The sequence below is a fragment of the Vidua chalybeata genome, chromosome 5 (assembly GCF_026979565.1).
Source record: "Vidua chalybeata isolate OUT-0048 chromosome 5, bVidCha1 merged haplotype, whole genome shotgun sequence".
NCBI classification, from domain to species: domain Eukaryota; kingdom Metazoa; phylum Chordata; class Aves; order Passeriformes; family Viduidae; genus Vidua; species Vidua chalybeata.
Genome location: NC_071534.1, coordinates 44,796,857 through 44,819,625, shown reverse-complemented (window position 1 = coordinate 44,819,625; position 22,769 = coordinate 44,796,857). Strand labels below are relative to the sequence as shown.

Below are 22,769 nucleotides of genomic sequence, written 5' to 3'. Positions count from 1 at the left end.
TTTGGATTTCTAGGGCTGCATAGCTCTTTGTAGGTCACTGGTGATGCTGATGAGGCTTGCAGGCAGCTAGTTTTTACTCCTCCAACATTCTTCTCAACTAGAGCTTGATCCTGAATGCAGAAGAGGGAACCAGAATCATTCTGCATGGCTAATGTGATCTCTCATGCTTGGCTGAGGGGGGAAATGTAGCACATTTCAAAGAACAGATTTCCCTTAAGATTCTTTTCCCACAGTTTGTCACATATGAAAGGAGGAGAAAAGTGTTTGAGAGTATGCTGACAGTTAAATGTATTTTGGTTTCAGGCTAGAAATGACAAAGTATTTTGATGTTATCTATTTTGAGAGGAATCAGATATCCAGAAATAGGAGCCTAGGTACAGTACACATGGTAGCACCGTAGCACCTTCATGAAGTCTTGTGTATTCAGTCTACAGCTGTCTAATTAGAAAGAGTTCCAAAGTGGGGACAAGCTGGGATACCTAACTCAAAGCTGCAGAAAGATTCCACAGTTTACTTAGCAAATTCATGGCTTGACATGTTTTCATTGGAGTAGATGCCTACAATGCCTCTTTCCAAGAATAGTGCAGGGTGCTTGAAGGAGAGACTAGGTGGGCATTCAGAGCTTTAATCCTCTAAATCTACTTCAGAGAACTGTTATCTTTAGTATATACTATTGTTTTAACTAGATGGTCTGACTGATGCTTTATCCTTCTTAGGAGAGGCACTTGTATTTCCATTCAATAAGGTTATAGGAGTTCTTTACTAGCTTCTTTAGGAAAGTGTTATGATCTAGGTGACCTAAGAATTTGTGAATTTTTTGGGTTTCAGTAGAACACATGATGTAAATCTTATCTTTAGATATAGTATTTAGACTGCTTGTATTTCATAATATTTTTAAGATGCATGTGATCATTTAACTCTCCACTGTATCTGCATATCGTTCTTTTGTTTTTTATTTATCAGGTTTCTTGTCTATACTTACATATCTACTGCAAGCTATCTAGTCTTACAAAGTTGAACTTCATTCTTCAAGTGTGATTTACGCAGTACAGCCTAAAATCACGATGGAAAAGATGAGCATACCTACAAGCAAAACTTCCCTGGTCCTCTTTCTGTGCCAAATTATTTCTGCACTGGATGTACCTCTTGACTGTAAGTATTAACCTGATAAATAGGTGCAGAATAATGGAAGATTAATTAAATAATTTCAGTAGGAAGCTGAAGATAACTCCAACATGGAGCTAAAAATAGAATGTGTTTGGTCACTTCAATCAGGACGTTATAATTATGAATATTTCCACTGACTTACTGAAGATGTTCAAAACCTGTGCATATAAAATGAGTTACATTGTTCAGTTGAGGAGGTTTAACACAGGGTTCTCACAGAATCCTACTTACGCTTCAGTAATACACATTGTTTGATCAAACTGGAGAAGGCCAGAAAAGCCCTGCTGAATGCTAATTATTTGTGAAATTAAGATCATATTGGTAATTTTCTAAAAATCCCAGGACAATTCCTAGTGGCTGTAAACAATCACCCTTACCTTCAGACAAGAGTTCCCAGGAGCTGATGTGAGAGCTAGTAAAAAATTCAAATACCTAAAATTCAGACACTCAAAGCATCTTATTTTTTGATGCAAAAGGGTAAGTAAGGCTCTTTAATTTCTTAAGCACTGCCTGAAAACAGTTAAGAACTTTTACTTAAAAACATGTTAGAAATGTGCTGAGCAGGGAACTCCAGCATTAACACATGAGGAAATATCTGGAGGAGGGGAAGTTCTAAGATCTGAAGTTCTTGTCTAATATAAGACTCTGTTAGTGGGGAATCTTGAAGGTAGCAGTCCATGCTGAGAAGGAAGCAATGGTAGCTTCTGCATTTTACATTCTCAATAGCTAATTTTATTAACCTACTCATGTTTCAAGTTGCTGTTTTCTTTCTAAGATAGACATGATCACTTTTTCAGAATTCAGTGAGCCATGTTGCACCTCACAGTGATGATTCATTTGTTAATACATCAGTAAATTTGTCTGTGATTCTAATCTGCATGGTTTTCTTTACCCCTGTGGTTTTCATGCCTTCCTACCTTCCAGAAATGCATGTTTTTCTTTAATAATCATTGACATACATTGCAAGTGCTTTGGTGTTGTTTTTTTTTTTTTTACCCATGCATTTTACAAGCCTATCAAACCAATGACCTGTATTTCTGTAACAAAATCAATATATCTGAATCACATCCAACTTGCTGTGGGTTAAAGAAGGCTTTGAGATTTTGATGAATAAATGAATGTCTAAGTTTCAAAACTTAATTTTTCTCTTTAATCATCTTTGCAGGCTACAGTGTTTTAAAACTATCTTGTAGTTTAGCAACTAATATAAATTCTGCACCTCTTTAATATCGCTATCTTAAGAGCAAGATAATGGGTTAAATTTGCCAGAAATGCATCAATAGAAAAAAAAAAAAATGAATAGCCCTTTTGGATGTATAATTTTAATTCTGTACTGAGAATTTAATTCCCTTCTACTTCATGCTTAATAACTTTGTGAGGTCTGATAAAGTCACATACTTGAATTTTTAGCCAGAAATTACATCTGGAATGATGGTATTGCTTTCATAAATAATGATGAGAATGGTCTCTGGGAGAGCACCACAAAGGACTTAGATTTTTTTTTTGTGGGTCTGAGTACCATAGAGACCTGGTGATGAGAACATAATCGATTATTTGAATATTTAGGTTTCATCCAGGTTAGAAATTCATATTAATAGCAAGTTCACTAGTTCCTAGTCAGTGTCTCCTCAAAGCAGGCCAGGAATGACTGAAAATGTAGGGGACTCAGGGACATTTGGCCTATTGATGAAGAGACGTGTTTATGCAAAACTTTGGAATTAAGCAATAAAGATCTGAGAGCTAAGATGATTTTTTTGTTTGTTTAGTTATTTTTCAAACCAAAAAGGGTTGCAAGTCTGTTGAGTAGAATTAGGTGCTTTTGTCTTTACAAGTGTAATTTTAGGCTGAAGCATCCATTTGTTCTTTGTTCTTCCATGTGATCATATGGGTGGATTGATTTTGACTGCAGCATGACTGTAGTGCACTCCATTAATCCTGATTTGCTGCTGTCTCCTCAGTATTAGTGTTTTATGTCCTTGCAAGGCCAAAATCATATAGCATGGTTGCCTTTACTAAGTCAACACTTCAGGAAAGTTTCTCATGCCAAAAGCTTTAAGATAAATGTAGTAATAGCTGACACAATGGAAATTGTGGTTGGAATTTCAGGCATTGCTGCATGGGTTGCAGTGCTGAATGATTTAAATGTTTTCTTTTTAGTGGTGACCAATGTACTTGTCAGAGATACTTATCTTCCCTCTCAAAATTGCTAATTTTCTCTTCACTAACGAATGTTTCTCTTTAATCTCCATTTGTCCATTCAACTGCTGATTCTGATGTGGGAATAAAAGCAAAACTGCTAGAAGAATGTAAGTTACTCTTCACTAAAAATAGGTCGTGTGCTGCTGAAAATTAATACAGATTGTGTTGCAAATTTAATTTGCAGTCCAAAAATGTGTGATTCTGACATCTTGTTGATAATTTGGTTTGCTGTATCTAGATGTTTTGTGCATGCAGTGTTCAGAAAATGCTACTGTACATAAAATAACATTATGATATTCTGAATAAATTAATGGTGTGATTTTTGAGGGTGTGCTATTTGAACATTAAAATCTTCACTCAATATCAGCATGTGAAGTGTTTTATTACTACTTTCAGGAGTAAATATATTTGATAAGAAATAAATTGATTGGAATATATGTACTTTTGTACTGTTTTACATATCTGATGTGGACATATTTTTATATCTACAGTGGACATAGCTATTTAAGTAGAACTCATATTTTATGGGTTCTAACTTAGCTTTAGTTTTATGAATTTAATCAGTTTTAGGTGCAGTCCATAACACAGGAGTGGAGAATTCAGGTCTTTGATGTGCATCAGATAGAATATCCTATAAGTTGGGCAGTGTTTGTGTCATATCCTTTTTCAGAGTATATTTGCTTTTCCCAAGTAAGCATCTGACATTCTCTGAACCTGAGAAATGCCTCTGAGAGGGAAAAGGACTGCCTTCAAGTACGCCTAGAGAAATACACACAAAGGCATCATGTAAAAATGTTGCCTTCCTCTTTCAAGGATTCTCCCCTGTGCAGTGAGGAGCAGAACCCAGTTCTCTGTGGCCTGTTCTGTTCTGCTTGGCTGCTGTGTTATGATTCCATGATTGGATTTCTTTTCCTGTTTCTTGCAGGTAGGGTTATACAGATAGGTACCTCTTTCTGTGCAAAGGAGTACTTAATATGAAATGGTATCCTTAATGAAGACTTAATAAAAATCCCAGTTGTAGAATTTTAACTCTCTAGAGTGATGCATGAGAACACAGCTAACTCTAATGATTGAAATATTTTGTTCCAGTGGCTAGAAATTACCCCAAAGCACAAGCAAAGGGTATTGCTGGACAGGGGATTTATAGCACTGAGACAGGGATGTTCATGGGCATGTTATTAAACAGGTTTATTTAGGTGACACTAAACTATAAACATATGAATAATGTTGAGGAAGACACCTTTCTCACTATCTTAATATCACAAACAGTGTTTTTTAATGCAAAAATGGGCGTAATAATGGTAATAGGTTATAAATCACTTACCATAGGTAGACACCAACTACTTTGTCAGGTCAATCAATTTTGTTCTGTGCTACTTGTTTTATAGTACTTGAAAAATCACAAATGTTAAATAATTGCTTCTCCTGAGACAGTTCACAAAGCTATATTTTTAATGGGTTTCTTCAGGGGAATTGGTGCTTTACTTTTCCTACATGTTTACTTTATTTGGAAACTAGATACTATTTTTGTCATTTCTAACAGTGTCTTTTGCTTGTAACATATTTTTTACTCCTGAAAAGTAGTTCTTAAAAGCATGCTTTGTAGATTAATGCAATATGTTAAGCAAAATAAATGTGTGGAAAGGTTTCAACCACAGAGAATTTGAAAATATACAAAATGTTTAGAAGCATAAAGCAATGTATATTTTTCCTTCTGTGTAAAAAAACATTTTGTGGAGGTTTATGTCTTGCAGCTGTTGATTTCAGATTTGTTGGATTTAGAATTTGTGTCCTTTGGTTTTGTGAAAATCTGTTGAAATCTGAGGTATAGAAATGATACTTTCATTAAACATTTTAGCCAAGATCTTCATCTGCTGTAAATCAGGATATCTCAGTTGGAAGTTAGTATAGATACACTAATTTACAAGGGTAGAGAGTTTCAGCCTCCTGATACAAAGGATACTTTAATCCCACTCTTCTGTCAATGATTTGGTTGCTAACTGCAATTCTTCTTTCTTTGCTTACAAAAGTGTCTTGGTGATACTTTGAAAATATTGTTGAAATCATCTCTCTTTGTTGTATTTCATAATGAAGTGTCACAACCTCCTACGATAACTCAGCAATCTCCAAAAGATTACATTGTTGACCCTCGAGAGAATATTGTAATACAGTGTGAAGCCAAAGGAAAGCCACCTCCTAGGTTAGTAGCTTTTTTTTTTTTTTGCTTTTATTAGCCTAAGAGTATGGAAGAACTAGGAGAACATACTGTAATTTTTGTAAACAAACGAGATCAAGATTATATGTATGAATGTGCTTGCACATGCAGAAACATGCACTCATCTGTACCTCTGTAAATTACACAGCTACCAGATAGTGGCACAATTTTGACTCTTATCACACTTGACATTTAAATGTTTCTAGAGTCATCAAGAAATTGTAGCATTTGTTTTCTTCTCAAAACTCTAACAGTAAAATAATGCTTGATTATTACAAGAGCAGATAGGTAAATGCCCATGGAACACACTAGGAGGCATGCTGTACTATGAGCTGGATAGTGTGCAAGGTTCAGGCATAGTCTTTAGGAAGAATGCACATTGAATAAAGTCAGACTAATGCTAACACAATCAAATGTAATGTTTTGTAAATAATTCCATTTTGTGAGGCTGATCTTGAAATACAATTTGTCAGAAGTTATGTAGCCTGTATCAGTCGTATTGATCAGCAGCTTTGTGTATTTAATAGCCTTAAAGTTTTGGTTTTGGCAGAAATGGATCAGATTCCTGTTCATTGTCCATTTTAAGATTACCTTTCAGCATCTTGAAATATTTGACAGCTACTCACTTCAAGTTACTGAGTACCTGCATGGGAAACATCAGTAACCATGATACATTCTGGCATTGTTAATAACTGCTGCTGATTGCGGAGACTGTGAACATAGAAATGTGCTTCTCTCTACTCTAGCAGTGTTATGCTACATCTTACTAGCAAGACCTGTCTAAAACTGCTCATTCAGACAGACAGAGATTGTTAGATGTATTTCTTCTGAAAAACTAGGGTTTTTTCTGCATTGCTTCTGCTGGTTGCCTTGGCTCATGGTCATTATCATGCTGGGCAGCAGAATGGAGAAGATGGAGATTATCTGGGATACTCTCACCCTTTCTAGTGTTCCATTAAGGACAGGAGTGCCACAGAGCTGCTTTGTTTACTAGCATTTTAATTTCGCTGGCCCAATGCCATTTTTAAGAGTCTGGGTGTTTACCTGGAGGATCAGATGATTATTATCTACTTTGGGACAACTGAACTGCTTCTGCTGATATTTCTCTTGAACACTGTTGATTGGAATTATCTGAGAGAAAAAGAGTGCTGCCTGGAGACTGACATACTCAAGCCATGTGCCAAGGCTCTCTGCTGTACATCCTTATCTTCCCCATCAAACATGGCTTTGTTTCTGTGCTACAGAGGAAGTGACAGGTTTTAAGTACAGAATTTTTAAATGAGTTTTCTAAGCTTGTACTTAGTCTTGCTTATTTTTTAAGATATGACATTTATTTAATTTGTATTAATAGTTAGTCTGGTTGGTCCATCACTCTCGATAATCTGCAAATGCATATTGGAAATTGAACTGCTCCAGAGCTCTGAAGTCAAAGGTGGACTTTCTCAGCCCACAGTGTGAATCATGTGATATCACTGTGATAACTTCTTATTGGTGAGAGCACCTAGCATAAAGGTTTGTGGATGTGCTGCTACCTGTAGCTAGAGCAGCAAAGACTCTGACTCATTTCAAATCACTCATCTCAAATTCAGGGGTTTGTACCACTTTTTCCACCCCTCATTGAATCTACATTACACTTTCTTGCATCCTTAACATTGGTAATGGAAACCCCACATTCTGAAACTTCACCTGCAAAGCTGCAAGAAAGAGGTTCTCTGTTAGTTCACTATGCATGGCAGTCCTCCCAAAAACACTGCATTGTGGTGCAGCACTGTTGCAGGTCCAGTTCTTCTCTCCCCCAACATAAGGTGCAAATGTCATGTCCAGTCCTGCTGCAGGTGGTCAGTGCACAGTTTAAGTCAGTTAGAATTTGAGCTTTTCCAGTACCATTTACATTTATACTTTAGGAAGCATTCTAACCAGCAGAAAGAGTGTTTGTGCTTAAGATTGTGAAGCTGAAATGTAAAAATTAGAAAAACTGTTGTTCACAGCATTTGAAGCTGTGAGTGCTCAGCATTTCGTGGGTGTTGGTCAAGCTCTCAGTGACTACTGACCATAAACAGAGCATAAGTAAGAAAGCGGTGTTTACAGTAGTCTAAGTTGTAGACTGTGAATCTCTGCTTCTTTACAATTTTTTGTGAGTTCAATCAGTCTTCATTTTTAAGGACTACTTTTCAAAACATCTCTTGTATCTTGGTATAAATTTTTCTAGGTAAAATAAAGGCTATCAGACTATATAATTTCTATTAGAGAATTTTGTTTGCATTAAAATAGTGAAAAAAACCTCAAACTCACCACAGTCTTTAATTCAATTGCATATCTTCAAAATCGCCAAACCAATTAAAAGAAATGGTCTCCTGCTGGGGCCTGAGATGACATATTTCAGCCCTGAGCAAGTTTTTAAAGACAGGTTTATAAACCCTTTCAACAATAGGTTTTATAATGGAAATGCTAATGCAGCTTTAGCAATATCAGTTCTTGCAGATGTTACTGCATCATTTTTAGTAGAAAGGAAATCAGTTCTTTTCCATATATAATTAACCTCAGAAATTTTTAATGTATTTTTTAAAAAAAGAATTAACTTTGAAATAGCTCCTGTTAACATGTTCAGCCAAACATTTTATCTTAAAATATTGCCAGATTTCTTATAGTGAGAGTTCTGTATTGCTTTATTAGTTAATTTAGTTTAGGAATGAGTCTTTACCTATCTGCTATTGAAAATATAATATGTATTTTTGTTAATTAGTTTTTTCTTCTTTTTCTTCATACAATCAACAAAAAGCAGCTAAGAATAAACTTTTCTTTTTGTTTTTATTGTTTTAGCTTCTCCTGGACGCGCAATGGAACTCATTTTGATATAGATAAAGATGCACAGGTAACAATGAAACCAAATTCAGGGACTCTTGTCATAAATATTATGAATGGTGGGAAAGCAGAAGCATATGAGGGAGTTTACCAGTGTACAGCAAGGAATGAACGAGGAGCAGCCATTTCCAACAATATCGTTATAAGGCCTTCTAGTAAGTAAAGCTCTTAATGTTCCTAAAGTGGGAAGCACTTTGGTTTTCTTATTTGCTTATGAACTTTTTGCCTTTTTGTTTTCTTGTCTCAAAACTTCAGTCATCCAAATGACCATGCTACTAGTCATACTTGCCTATTTTCTAATACTCAGGTATAGTACTGTATTACAGGTTCTCTAAAAGGCATTTTTACAAAAAATTAATTTTAAATTTAAATTTTTTTTAATTTAATTTTTAATTTATTTTTTTCTTGATACATCTGGATAACCTTATAATGTTTAAAACTGAATTGTATGTATGACACTACTGCTAGAATAAAATATTTAAGTCTGTAAGGCTTTGAGGATAATTTGTTGACATTGATGGCATAATTGATGACCACAATTTTTATTCTGTTTTTGAAGTCTGTACTCCATAGTTTTTGTAATAGCTCTAAAACATAACAAATTGGAACTAAAAAAGAAGCTAAAATTTTTTGATTAATGGTAGATTGCTTCTACAGATTTTTATGAGCTTTATCTCAGTTTAGTTTTCAAGCTTCTCAGCTAAATATGTGCCGTTCTCACTTTTTAATTAAAGAATGTGTGTATAATACTGCTTCAGGAATGTCTACCCCTTTTTCTATTTTAGCACATTCACCTTTTTTTTAGTATAGTCAAAATTTGCAAGATACTGTTATCAACCTTTAAGGAGTAGACAAAATAATCTGAATAAGTTGATTATACCTTCAATAAATCATTGATGTACTTTTCTTCCAAGAAAACATAAAAAAGAACAAAAATGAAAACATTAGCAAACATAAAAGGATAAAACATTCTGATGGATGTAGTTCTTTCATTTCTCTGGAATACTTTGTGCATTTTCCCTTTAAATTTTTGAGTTTTTGCCAATCCAAAGTTTGTGTATGTGTCAAAAATACTTTCTATAGGATCACCTTTGTGGACGAAAGAAAAACTAGAACCAAATCATGTTCGTGAAGGTGATTCCCTAGTACTGCACTGCAGACCTCCTGTTGGCTTACCACCACCTATCATATTTTGGATGGATAATGGTGAGTTTGTTTTTTATGCAGTTGACTTTTTGCAGTTTTTCTACATAGTAGATCATTGCTTACCAAAACCACAGATGGTGAAGTTTCCCTCTAAGATAAAATTTAGTGAATTTCCATTTCTGTAGAACAGAGGAAGTATGCAGACATACAGCCTAAAAGCATGAAGCTAAAAGCAGCTGGAGATCTTAATGTAAGTTGTAGATTAACCCACTGGGGAAGAATGGGTAGACAAGGGGTCTCATCAGGAAGCTGAGAAATGTCTGTATATGTACCAAGGCACAAACAAGTGTAATTGAATGAATGTGGAATCTGCAGATCATAATAATAGAGTGTGTCAATTATATTTAACATAAATGTGTTCTTGCTTTCCTTTAGCTTTCCAAAGGCTGCCTCAAAGTGAAAGAGTTTCCCAAGGTCTCAATGGAGATCTTTATTTTTCTAACGTACAACCAGAAGACACCCGGGAGGATTATATCTGCTATGCAAGATTTAATCACACACAAACCATACAGCAGAAACAACCCATATCTGTAAAAGTCTTTTCAAGTAAGTATTGCATCACCAAATTACATACTTGCACAGTATTTAGCCAGAGTTCTCAAGTTACATGCTAAAGTTTAGTAGTGTTATGCTAGGGAATTTTGTCATTTCAATTTTGAATAAGAAATTACATTACTGTATAAACTTGAAACGTAATCTCCAGTTTACTTGAAATATAATTGATTTTAAAAGCTGTCATTTTTCACTTTATAAGGCTTTGTGTTTTGAAAAAATGTTTAAGATTTGGTATATACAGTGTAAAAAATAACAGTTTTCTAATGTTTTTCCCATGCAAGAATATGAAGTTATTATGATTATTGTAACTATTGAAACAAATTAATCAATCACTTGATTAACTCACCGTGGCCACATCATCACCTTTTGATTCCCAGAACTTTTATTTATCCCTCTTTTATGCTTTCTTCATGATATTCTGTTTATTTCAGTGGATTCATTGAATGACACTATAGCTGCTAATTTGAGTGACACTGATATTTATGGTGGTGAGTTACACTGGTCCCCACTGATACTCCTTGTTTTACAGTAGCATTTAGTTGACTAACTTTACCTCCATGGCTACTTAATCTTTTGCTCCTTTTTCAGTTTCTAATAAAGGTATCAATTAGTGCTGGTGATAAAACATTGCAAAGGGACTGCACAGTGTGATGCTTTCAAATATTTAATTTTTCATTACTCTTGTAACATGTGGCTCATAGAAAATATAAACACTTCTAATAAAAGAGTGCTTTCACACTGATGCAGAGTTTAAAAACTACTTCTATATTGTGTTGACTATTTTATATATTTCCTCCAATTTACCTAGTAGTTTGATTATGTTCATTATCACTAGGACTATTCAATGTCATGTGCTGCATAATAAATAACAACAATTAAGAACCTAACAGATCCACTTTGCATTTAGTAACTTACTGAATGTACCAATAAATTCATAGCGATAGGATAAGTTTTGTTTGTTTGGTGTTTAAGCTGATCTTTCTATTAATCTGTGTTGAATGGTCTTTTTGTATGTTCTGAATTAAATCCTCCTGAACAGATGTATGTGTGTTTAGCAAGGCTGATTTTGGAGCACCACTGATTCTAGACTCTCCACTTGATATTGGGTGACATAGAAAGTACTTGATATTTATTCCATTTTTTGTCTTTTTCTTTGTGAAGTGGGGCTTTGTGCATATTAAACCATAACTTTCATTAATCTAAAATAAAACATAAGCACAGAATGTTTTAGTTCTCTACATAAAAATTACATGTTATTTAGATGGGAAAAACAAGAAATAAGTACCTGAACACAAAACAATGTATTAGCTACAATTAGGGAGGAAAACACTGTTGTGTTGGCTCCCAGCTCAGAACCACCATGAGTAATTGTTCTGAGCACTCAGTCTGGCCAAGTGAGTCTGCAGCCCTTGGCAGTGCCAGCACTGTCTAGATGAGTTGTTGCTGGGACTGTCTGCTGTGTTCTTGACTCTGGACTTCTCTGTTCTCCCACACCTTTGAGCTGATTGTGTACGGGTTATTAAGGAATTCACAGCACATACTGGATTAAAATGAAACGTTGTATTTATGCTAATGTATCAGTAAATCCTGTACCCTAACAAACTTCGAGTTTATTATGTTTCTAATCCCATTTTTAAAAAACAAAATTATTTACCGTAATGATTCGGACTCTTACTGCACTTCAGAGCCACTTAATTCTATATATTAATATTACTACAAGAGGACATTAAAGTATTCACACAAAACACTATAATTACAGAAAACTCTTACTCTGAATTCCATGAAGGCATCGAAAATACCGTATTCTTCAAAAGCCAACAAAGTATAATGTCAGAAATGAGTCTTATATTTATAGTTGCCTGTTTACTGTGGTTATTGCTTACAGGCTAATCAAGGTTCTATATTGCAAGACTGGGGAACAGCTTAAATTAAAGTTAAATATATAGTAAAAGGAAAATACCAGGATTAATTTCTGAAACAATGCCTCACATCGTCTAGAAAATATTAAAACATATTCCAAAGTAGACTGTACCTTTCACTCCCTTATTTTATGTTTCTGATTAAAATAACTTTGCTTTATTTTTACTTTGATGGAAACCCAGGAATTTTCAGTAACACTCAGTCTTGCACTGTGCCTCACACCAGTGGCCTTACTCCCCATTATAGTTCTGTTGAATGAAACAGCAGCTACTTAGGATTCAGACTGCACAGTTGCTTATGTAAAAGCTTTGTATCAATTGTTCCTGTCTTTTAATAACATTTCTCTTCTATGTGTTCAAAATTGTGGCATTTAACAGATATGTTATGTCTGTCAAAAAACTAATGTGTTCAGCTTTGTAGTTGTGCTGCACAATGACTTTTAATCAAATGGCCAATGTGGAGCAAAATCTCTGTTCAAAATGTGAGAATGGATGTATGCACTTAATTGACATTAGAATAAAATTTAGAAATTAATTGTTTTACTACTTCTTGTTCCAGCAAAGCCAGTTACAGAAAGGCAGCCAGTTCTTCTAACACCAACAGGTAGCACAAGTACCAAAGTGGAACTCAGAGGAAATGTGCTTCTGTTGGAGTGCATCGCAGCAGGATTGTGAGTTACTTTTAAGATTTTTTTTTTCTAAATAGAAATACAGAAACAGAGGGAAACATTTCAGAGATGCTTAAAAACGTGACCGCTGTATAAGCTTATGTGTTTCAAAGAAGCAGAAGTGTAAAATGCAAAGAGCTTTTTTAAGGAACTCCACCATTTACTTGGCATCAGTAGACTTTGAAACCGGCTATGAGCATGTATGGCCTCTGCCTTCTCATATCCCCAAACCCTATGCACAGGATATGGGTTATACCATTGTTTTTAAAGGAAACAGGCAAGAAATGCTATAGACTAAACTCAGGCACATATCCACAGATTTGCAGTCAGGAATAACGCCTCTGTTGTTTTCTAAGTTTGCAGTCATTAGGTTCTCAAATTATATAAAAAATAGATACGAATTTGCTGTTCTAATCCAAGAAAACAGCTTACATGTGTTAATAACTACTTAGTAGATCTGCTAGGTGGGAATTGTTAGAACAAATCTTCAGGTCCTTACATCTAATTTCTTATTGTAATTGAGCTTAAATGGTACTTGTTTCTTCAATGCAATACAAGTTTGCTTCTGCCGGTTATTGTGCAAAAAAAAATTACTAAGAGCTATTTAACTTCACGAATTAGGTTGATCTTTAAATCAGTTTCATTCTCAGGAAGAAATCTGAGAATAGATTAGTTATAGAATAGAAGCAGAAAACCTTTTAAAGAACTGTAAATATGTTTACCGTGCACAAAGGCATATGATGCAGAGTGCTCTCAGGTAGCCATGAGGAATTCCAATAATTGCAAATCATGCGCAACAGCACCATGCATATGTGTTCACTTGCATGAGCTCCACAGGGCATGCTCAGGCACAGCTTGATCTGAGCATCAGTGCAGTATTTCTGTCTCAGCTTTGGCCTGCTCAGGTGTCTGCCCCAGCAGCACTAGCAAAACCACCCCTGTGAATGGAAGTAGCACCAGCCCAGGTAATCTTCATCTGCAATATAGTTATATGCCTTTTGACAACCCTGCAATAAAAGTATTAGGTGATCCAAATTGTAGTAAAATGGCTGGATAAAACCTGTGAAAAAAAAAAGACTGTAATAGATTATATGGCTTTCTGTCTTTAGCTGTCATGTAATTAAAAAAAGCCAAATAATCAGTGAGGGAATACTTGTCTACAAAGGGCCAGATGCAGATTTTATTTGAAACAACTATTCCTAATCATTGACACCATAATTAAAAGTCATCTTTGCTAGGTGTCTGTGCTAAAAAATATGTGATATTAGACTGCTAAGGGAACATTTGCTTAGAGCCATTACCATTTGAGAGAGGACATTCTATTCAGTAAGCAACAAATTGCAATTTCTTGTAATTTTCAAAGTATATCTCCATGTGTTTGAACAACTTTCAACTTCAGTGGACAACATGGGGCATAGCCAAGATTTAGACTCAGTGCAGTGACAAGTGGCTATACTTGGCTCAGCACTGACATTTTTTCTTGATTTCTCACAAGAATTGTTTGTCTCCTTACAGCTCTTTTGTGAACCTTATGATGTTCATGAAGCATTAGGATATTGCTCACATAAAAGGCAATTATAAACTTGTCATTTTATAGAAGTTACCTTTAAAAGCACCATGAGCATCAATTTAATAGTAGAAGTGTGTCTTCATGTATTAACCATCAGTTTTTTTAGGTTAATCAGCAGACAAATATATTCTGTAATTATTAATCCTATGAACAGATGGCCATTGACAATGTTAGTGAGACTTGTCATTTCCTAGAAACAAATGCTGGCATATTTTTCATATTTGTTGGATGTGGTCCAGAATCTGGGTAGAGGCTCTTGAAATAATTATTTATAAAACATGTATTAAAGATATCAACGTATTGAACTCTTATCTTCCTTTTCTTCAGTCCTTAAATTTGATCTGTGCTTTTACTTATCCAGACCCACACCGGTAATCCGCTGGATCAAAGAGGGTGGGGAACTGCCAGCTAACAGAACATTTTTTGAAAACTTCAAGAAAACTCTCAAGATTATAGATGTTTCAGAAGCTGACTCTGGGAATTACAAATGTATAGCAAGAAATACATTAGGTTCAGTTCATCATGTCATTTCAGTAACTGTGAAAGGTAATACTAAAATTATCTTTAATGTAATATTGTCAAGGATCCAGAATGCAGGATTGAAGCAGGCTTTCTAGGATGAAGTATAGCTAAAAGGATGAATGATAATAGTTAAAAATCACCCTGAGGAAACATTCAACTGTCTGAATTCTAACACTGGAAGGGATTTACTATCTATAATATCTTTTTCATCTTTTGATGTTACTTTGTAAAGCATCAGGCAAAAGCGGTATTTTACTGTAACAGTAGTAAGATAATGCCTTAGTTTGCACAAGTGCTACATTTATTTTAGATCATTTGATTACCTGTCATTAGACTGCTTTTTTCTCTTGCTTCTCTGTCTTCCTCCTTATCTCTCCTCATCGTCTCATCCTCATTTTCTTCATTTTTCTTCATTCATATAGCCCAGATTATTTTTTTCCTCTATTGTTTTTCTTCCTTTTTTACTGTTTTACTGATGTTTCTGAGTTCCTATCTTCTTCATGTTTTTTTGCCCAAGATGATGCCTTATAGTTCTAAAAACATTTACATCATGTTTGTCTAAATAGGAGCTGTACGTGTGCTGTGAATACCATGAAACAAAAAACTGTAATGACAGTTAATTAGTCATTGAAATAATCAGCTGTATTGCTTACTTTGCATGCTAAATAGTCACTTGTTTTGTTGTAGATCAGCATCTTTTTATGATCACATTTAACTTCCTTTCTAAGAACAGAAGTTTAATTTTCTGTTTGCATCTGTCCATCAATCCAAAATCTGAAAATTAATTGCAAGATGTGATAATATATGCTGTTTGTGGTTATTTATTGTAAAAAAGGATGGAGAAATAGGTGAATATCTTGTAGTACGGCCAGTGTTTCACACATTTTGATCTCTGTGTTTTCATCTGTCTCAGGTAAACATCTGACCCCACTGCAATCAGCCATTGAATCGAGTGAAGCCAAGGATTTTGCATTTTAAAATTTCACCCTTGACATGAAATCTCTTTTTTTGTAATCAAGCCTAAATTAATTCCTAACAGCCTAACTACTAAGAGCATGGATATCTCTGAAATTAATCAGAAGACCACTGTAGTGTCTGTAAATGCCATATACAGATAAGTTTTGCTTACTTTAGGAAAGGCAAGTTAGATTCAAAGCAGGCAACCCTAAATAATCTCAGAATTTTAATGCAGTGGGTGACCGGAGGTCAGTTTGGCCAATGTATGATCTATCACTTAATTGAGTATCTCACACACACACACACACACACACACATATATATATATATATATATATATATATACATATATCTACATATAAAGTAACAATATAGTCTATATCAAGTATAACTGTTACTTTATATGTACATATATGTACATATAAAGTAACAGTAAGTCTATATCTACACATAGCTTGTTTGAATTATCTTCTGATTTCCATGTTTCCATGTGCCTTATGTTAACATAATTTTGGAAAATATGGGTACATAATTTTGGAAAATAATTGCTATCTTTCTTTTCTTAAACCCAGCTGCTCCATACTGGATAACAGCACCCAGAAACTTGGTTTTGTCTCCTGGAGAAGATGGAACGTTGATCTGCAGAGCTAATGGCAACCCAAAGCCTAGTATAAGCTGGTTAACAAATGGTGTTCCCATAGCAAGTAAGATTCTTAATTACCTCACAGAAGCATGAGTAAGAAAATGTGAGGTGTCTCAGGGTGGTTTTTGTCAAATAGATGTGAAGAGCCTGTATTTGTATAGTTTTTGCCTGACAGGTAATGCTAAATCATAAAAGATGTGATAAAATACTGTGATTCATAAAAGCTGAACAACAAAATGTGCCTCAAATGTGTTTGAGAAAACTAAAACGTGTGATCGTGCTCCTAGTTCTTCTATCTGGCCTTCTGCTGGTAGTGTCTTTGTGGATATTGGATGGTCCCTCTCACAGGGCCATTGCTGGGATGTCATTGTTATCCCTGTATTTCTGTGGCAGTCCTGTCTAGACTCTCCTTTGCTGCCCCACTGCAACTCTAATGTTGCCTAGGAATCCTAAATGTAACATAAAAACACACATGAGTCCTCACATGTGTGGATATACAGAGCACTTGTAGGATTTGCAGTACATTGCAGGATTTGCAGCTTAGTGTGTGTGAGCTCTAAGAAGCTGCAGCAGCAAAAGTTTCTGAATGTGTCAGCAGCTACCTTGCAAACAGTTTGTGCCAAGTAGGTGTCAAAGAAAAGGAACCCCTAAGGCAGTGGAACAGCTGTTTCGGTGTGCATGGGTAAGAAAAGCAGCCCTGAACTGGTGATTGAGCCACTTAATTGCTGCAGTATTAGGACTGACAATGCTGCATGGCAGACACAGGGTAGCTGCTATATGTAGTACAACTTGCCTTGGAAAGAACTTGCTGGAGGACACTGCAGTGTGTTGTCAGCTGGGTTTGCACTGAGCATAGCTTATACTGTAAAGTTACACTTGGTTCTTCTACCTTTATCCTTCCCCTTTCTCAAAACAATAACAAAAAGCCAGACAGTCTCACCTGTTGGCTTGTGAGAGATAGTGTACTCTAAAATACTGGTCTGTTTAAAATATGATAGTGTCCCTTCTGTCACTTTCAGAAGTTTAGCAGTGGTTTAAGTCTGTTGACGAAATATAATTCACCCAGTCTGGGACATGGGGAAGGATTGTCTATGGCCAGAATCTAGGTAACAGCAAGAAGTAAGCAAGAGCCCTCATTAGAGATATCTGAAGTATTTGGTATACAAGAGAGAGTAAACTTATTTGTAGGGGGGAAAAAATGCAACTTTGGGTGGCAAAATAAGATTATATATTGAAACAAATAGAAATATTTAGCAAATAACCTGTTTCAGGAATCCTAATTAAATGGAAGGTGAGATCTACAACCTGAAATTTAAAATTAGACGTTTCCGTTTGTAAATAAGTTATGTAAACTGACATTAATCACCTCATCAAACAATAGTAAGACGGGAAAACAGGAAAATATCAATGTAATTTTGTATATCATCCAAGTTTGGTACCTATCCTTCACTCTCCATTCTGGGTTTTTGGTGGTCTCATCTTTCTTTGTTGTTTTCTGTATACTCCCCATTATTTGGTGAAGTACTTATTTGTACTTCACTTTATTTGTTTGGAGGAGATTTTTATCCTGCGCTTCTTGTAGTTTAACTATTATTTCAGGCCTCCTGAGTAGTAAAATATTTTTTCACCTGGCTATGAGAGTCAGCTTTGCCTTTCTCTTCTTCCTTATCAAAGCTGTAGGACGAGCTGTTCAAATGACTCACAAGTACATTTTCCAGAAAAGCAGTGATGTGTTCTGCCTTCTTTCACGGTAACAGTAAAACATTTAGAAGCAGAGTTTTCAGAAGCAGCTGCAGGATGCCACCAAATTTCCTAAATACAAGGCAGCATATATTGGACTGGCCTTGAGGAATCAGTACACAAAATCTTGTTGAGGATTTTCAGTAAAAATTAAAAGACTTTAATTAAATTACCCACTCAAACTCAGTAGGGGAAAAAAAAAAGAAAGAACACAGGAAATAAGTAAGTGGGTAGCTCAGCCTTATATTAAAGGTCACTCTCACTGCTGAAGAAAGCTGAAGTCTTCTCCACATTAAATATTTAAGTGCAAGTTGATGGGATGCTCTAGTACACTGCATCTGTCAGGGCATCTATGAGAAGCATCATGATCACAGAAAGTGCAGTTCTTAAGATTCTTGTGATTTTTTATTATTCTGAGTTATCAAAAGCTGTTCTGGAAATTACCAAGTACAGTGTGCCTTTTTGTTCACTTGTTACTAAATTATAGAATTGAGCCCCTCATCTTCCAACTGAATGATTAGGAAATCACTGTAAAAGGAAACTAAAGCAGCTGTTTCAGCTTCAGGGCAGTGCTGAGAGAGCTACACCCATGGCAGGATTTCAAAGAAAAAGAGCTACATTTGAATTTCAAAGCCATGCTGTAATCATATATCCCACAATGTGCCTCCTGTGGCCTAGTAATCTGTTTGCAATACTTTAATTTTCTGTTGAAAAGCACAACTGGGAGATACTTAATTCTTCCGGTTTTGTTTTTCCATAATAGAGTCAGACAAGGAAGGGGGAATGTTGAAGAAAGAACCATTCGTCCATATCTCAGTCAGAGGCTGAGGTTTAAATATCTATGGGGAAAAGGGGAAAACAAATAGAGAAAAAATTAGTGTGTGTTAGCAACTATAAAATAAAATTGCAATGGTGTGAATTTTGTTCAATATTCCAATAATCTGAGTAAGTAATATTTTTTAAGAAAGATTTTAGGTTTCCCTGAAATATTTTAATTAGTTTTCTTCAACAGTCATGCTGAAAACACCAGCATTTCTAAAAAAATAAGCTGCTTTAGACATGTTGGGATGATATGGACCTAACCTAACCTCCTAGTGTTTACTCACAGGAGTATGTTGAACTCACATGCACAGTCCCGCTAAGGTCAATTAGAATTATTTTGGCAAGTAGCAATTGAAAGTTCAGGCCATGACTTTGTGTTGCCTTGTGCTTCAATTAACACTCAAGATCTGCATTATTTATATCACTGCATAATCCATTGTGTCTTACTGCTTAGATATTCAGTATGGTTTTACAAAAGGGAAGCCATGCATAAAGTGTTTCAACTTTTAAGAAAGTAACAACCCAGATTAATTGGGAAGGGGAAATGCTTTCATAATTAGACTTCAGAAAGGCATTGCAAATACTGTACAAAAGACTGATTTTTTGGTCCAGTGGTTTATAGTTCATGGTGAGCTATTAAATACAGATATAAATATAGATACAGACAGTTAGATTTATACAAAGTAGTGCAAAGGTGCTGTTTATCTTCTTTCAACACATTCTTCTCTTCTTATATTACATTTCACATTGAATCTCTGGGTTTGAGTTAGTCTCCATTAGTGCTCACTCTGAATTTTCAATTTTCAGGAGAAAAATTAGCCCTTAGATTTCTTTCATGAAAGGCCTTGAAAATCCCTGACTGAGAGATTCATCATCCATAATTTTCTCTGAGAGTACACACCACAAGCTATTCACTGCAGCCATGGGAGGGTAGGGAGAAATTTGCTGACCCTAATGCCCCCAGTATTTCAGTCTTAGAGAGAAGACTGCTTGGGAAGATGTTTATCCACTGCTTCTCCTGTCGTTGTGTTGGAACTTTGCATCTGACCTGGGAACTTCAGCTGATAAAAAAAAGTTTGATAATCAGATTTTTTTCTATTCTGCACAAAATAGTCAGGGATGGTTATAGTTAGTGCAGGTAATGCTGTGCTTTTGGAGACAATAGAACGGTCAGAATCAGAAACTCAGGAAGAAAAGGATTTCAGTGATCACAGGAAAATAATATGCTGAGCAGCAAGCAAGATTGGTAAGAAAAGGAAAATTACATTCTTTACCATTTCAGTTATCCATGGCTTTTTATCCTAATTTTTTCCCTTCCGGTTTTAAGCCTAATGGTGTGTTTTAACTACTTCTCTTCAGAGAGCATGTCATTCTGTCTTTTTTTCCAAAGAAAAGAGTAATAATGGTGCCATAGTGGTTATTCAAGCATACTAGCAAAGGTAATTGCTTAGGCTGTCAGAAGTTTATGAACCAGATGGAAGTATGCATGCAAATGAACAGAAGTTATTCACGGTGCTGATCTCTAACTACAACAAGAAGTATCTGATAGAGGCCCTGCCTTCTCTGTTTAGGAATATACTGAACATGGCTAGAGTCAAGAAGCTGTATCATTGTGCAGCGTGATGAAAAAATTAGGTGAAACTAGGTCTTTGTTCAGAAAGGACCAAAACACACTCATAAGCTGAGAATTCATGTTATTGTGAGCAAATGTTGGCTGTTAGATGGCATATGTTCACCTGTCTTGTTACAGCAGCAGAACTCCTGTAGCAAATCCACATAATTCATTATCCTGTTTGTACAAGCCCATTTTAAGTATTACATAGGTTTTTGATATTTTGCCTATCAGTGCCAAATTCAGATTTGTCTCATGTGTCAAAAGCGTTTTCTCCTTCTCGTGCCGCTATTGTGTAATGTGACAAGAATATTCATAAATACAAATAAGCAGTGCTTGACTGGCCCTGCCATCACTCCTCTTCCCCAGAAAAAGATTTTTTAAAATATAGTAGATTGGTATATGCAAAAGGCTGAAGTACTGCATGCTATTTTTCCTCAGGTTTTACTAGCAAGACTGACCTTCAGGAATCCCAGGTCCCAAAAACCAGGGGAAAGGACTAGAATGAGATGTACCCCTGGTGGAAAAGGATTAGGTCAGGAGCCAACTGAACATACCTAAGTGTGTGGCCCCTGATGGGATGTAGCCACAAGTGCTGACTGAGCTGGCATATGTCATTGCAAGAACAGTCTCAATAATCTTTGCTTGATCATGGTAACTGGGAGAAGTGCCTAAAGACAGAGAGAAAGCAAATGCTACTCCTGTCTTCAGTGAGCCAGAAGGAGAAACCAGGGAACTACAGTCACCTTTGTCCCTGTGAAGGTGAAGGAGCAGCTAATTCTGCAAACCATTTCAAGGCACATTAAGGACAAGAAGCTTTCAGGAGTAGTTTTCATGGGTTCACCACGGGGTGGCCAACTTGATACGTTTCTATGATGAAATGACTGGCCGTATAGACGAGGGCAAGAGTAGTGGATAATATCTGCCTGGACTGCAGTGAGGCCTTTGACACTGTCTCCCATTAGATCTTCATGGACAAGCTGTTGAAGTAGGGGCTGGATAAACAGCAGGGAGATAGATAGAAAAATGACTGAATGGCCAAACCCACAGAGGGTGATCTGTGGAACAAATCCTGCACCTTGGGAGGAACAGCCATAGTGCCAGTACATGCTGGGGGCCATCCAGATGGATAGTGCCTTAACAGAACAGGACTTGGGCATCCTGGTGGATGCCAAGTTGACCATGAGGCAGCAACGTGCCCGTGTGGCAAAGAGGCTAACGTTATCCTGGGCTACATGAGACAAAAGTATAGCTAGCAGGTAGAGGAAAGTAATCCTTCCTCCATCTGGGCACAATTCTGGATAACTGGATCCAAGTGGCCCTGCTTGAGCAGGGCGTTGGACCAGATGACCTCCAAAAGTCTCTTCCAAGCTCAATGTTTCTGTGTCTGTGAGTGCAGCAGTGGATGCTTCAGACCATTTAAGAAGCTGTATTCAACAGACAGTTAAAAAGATGCCTGTCTTAACAGGGAGCTTTTGAATCAGTGCCCTTCAGCATCCAGTTGGCTAGACCAATTAACAGAAAGCACCAGCTAACCTGACACTTCTGCCTTCTTTTCTCTTGGGACGCCAGCTTGAAGCCCTTTTCGGAGAACAGGCACCTCCTTTCCTTCAGACAGCTGAAAGGGGCTATCTCCTTTTTTCCTTCAGTACAGCAGTGGGAAGGAAGATGCTGCCCCTCTTTTTTTATAATAATTTAGTGGTTAGATCGTTCTTTTACAATGCAGTTCCTTCAATCATAGAAGATTGAACTAATGGCTTCCATCTCTTAGGAGGGGCCCCACCATCATCCTGTAAGGGATTATGTGTTGGAGTGTGTGTGAAGGGGCAGTCTGTGCACCCATTAATGACCCACCTGGGTGCAGAAAGTGCTGCAGGATTCAGAGGGCATGAGTGGAGGGAAGCCCAGAGCCTAGGGCTGGAAGCAATCATGCTTGGAATGGCTGTGGGCAGTTCTCCTTCCTCGTGGGAGAGCAATTGTGCCTGTCTTCTGTTTAACTATGATTTGTATGCAGAAACAGAGCGCTTCCCGCAGCTGACTGGCCTGCCTGCTGGGCTACTCACCTGCTCCGGCTATTTTCAGCCCATGAATCTTTTAATGAAAATGGCATTT

General features: G+C 36.3%; 1 protein-coding gene across 3 annotated transcripts in view; it reads left to right on the top strand.

Annotated features, from left to right (window-relative positions):
* The first annotated feature begins 1,019 nt into the window (after positions 1–1,019).
* NRCAM (neuronal cell adhesion molecule) overlaps positions 1,020–22,769 on the top strand; it is a 67,415-nt gene continuing 45,665 nt past the window's right edge. For all 3 annotated transcript variants that reach the window (XM_053942841.1, XM_053942842.1, XM_053942840.1), the window contains exons 1-9: positions 1,020–1,152; positions 5,461–5,566; positions 8,402–8,598; positions 9,527–9,649; positions 10,025–10,195; positions 10,636–10,692; positions 12,683–12,794; positions 14,723–14,907; positions 16,413–16,544. In XM_053942841.1, the coding sequence (XP_053798816.1) occupies positions 1,065–1,152; positions 5,461–5,566; positions 8,402–8,598; positions 9,527–9,649; positions 10,025–10,195; positions 10,636–10,692; positions 12,683–12,794; positions 14,723–14,907; positions 16,413–16,544 (1,171 nt within the window). In that variant the 5' untranslated portion in view covers positions 1,020–1,064. The remainder of the gene's footprint in view (positions 1,153–5,460; positions 5,567–8,401; positions 8,599–9,526; positions 9,650–10,024; positions 10,196–10,635; positions 10,693–12,682; positions 12,795–14,722; positions 14,908–16,412; positions 16,545–22,769) is intronic.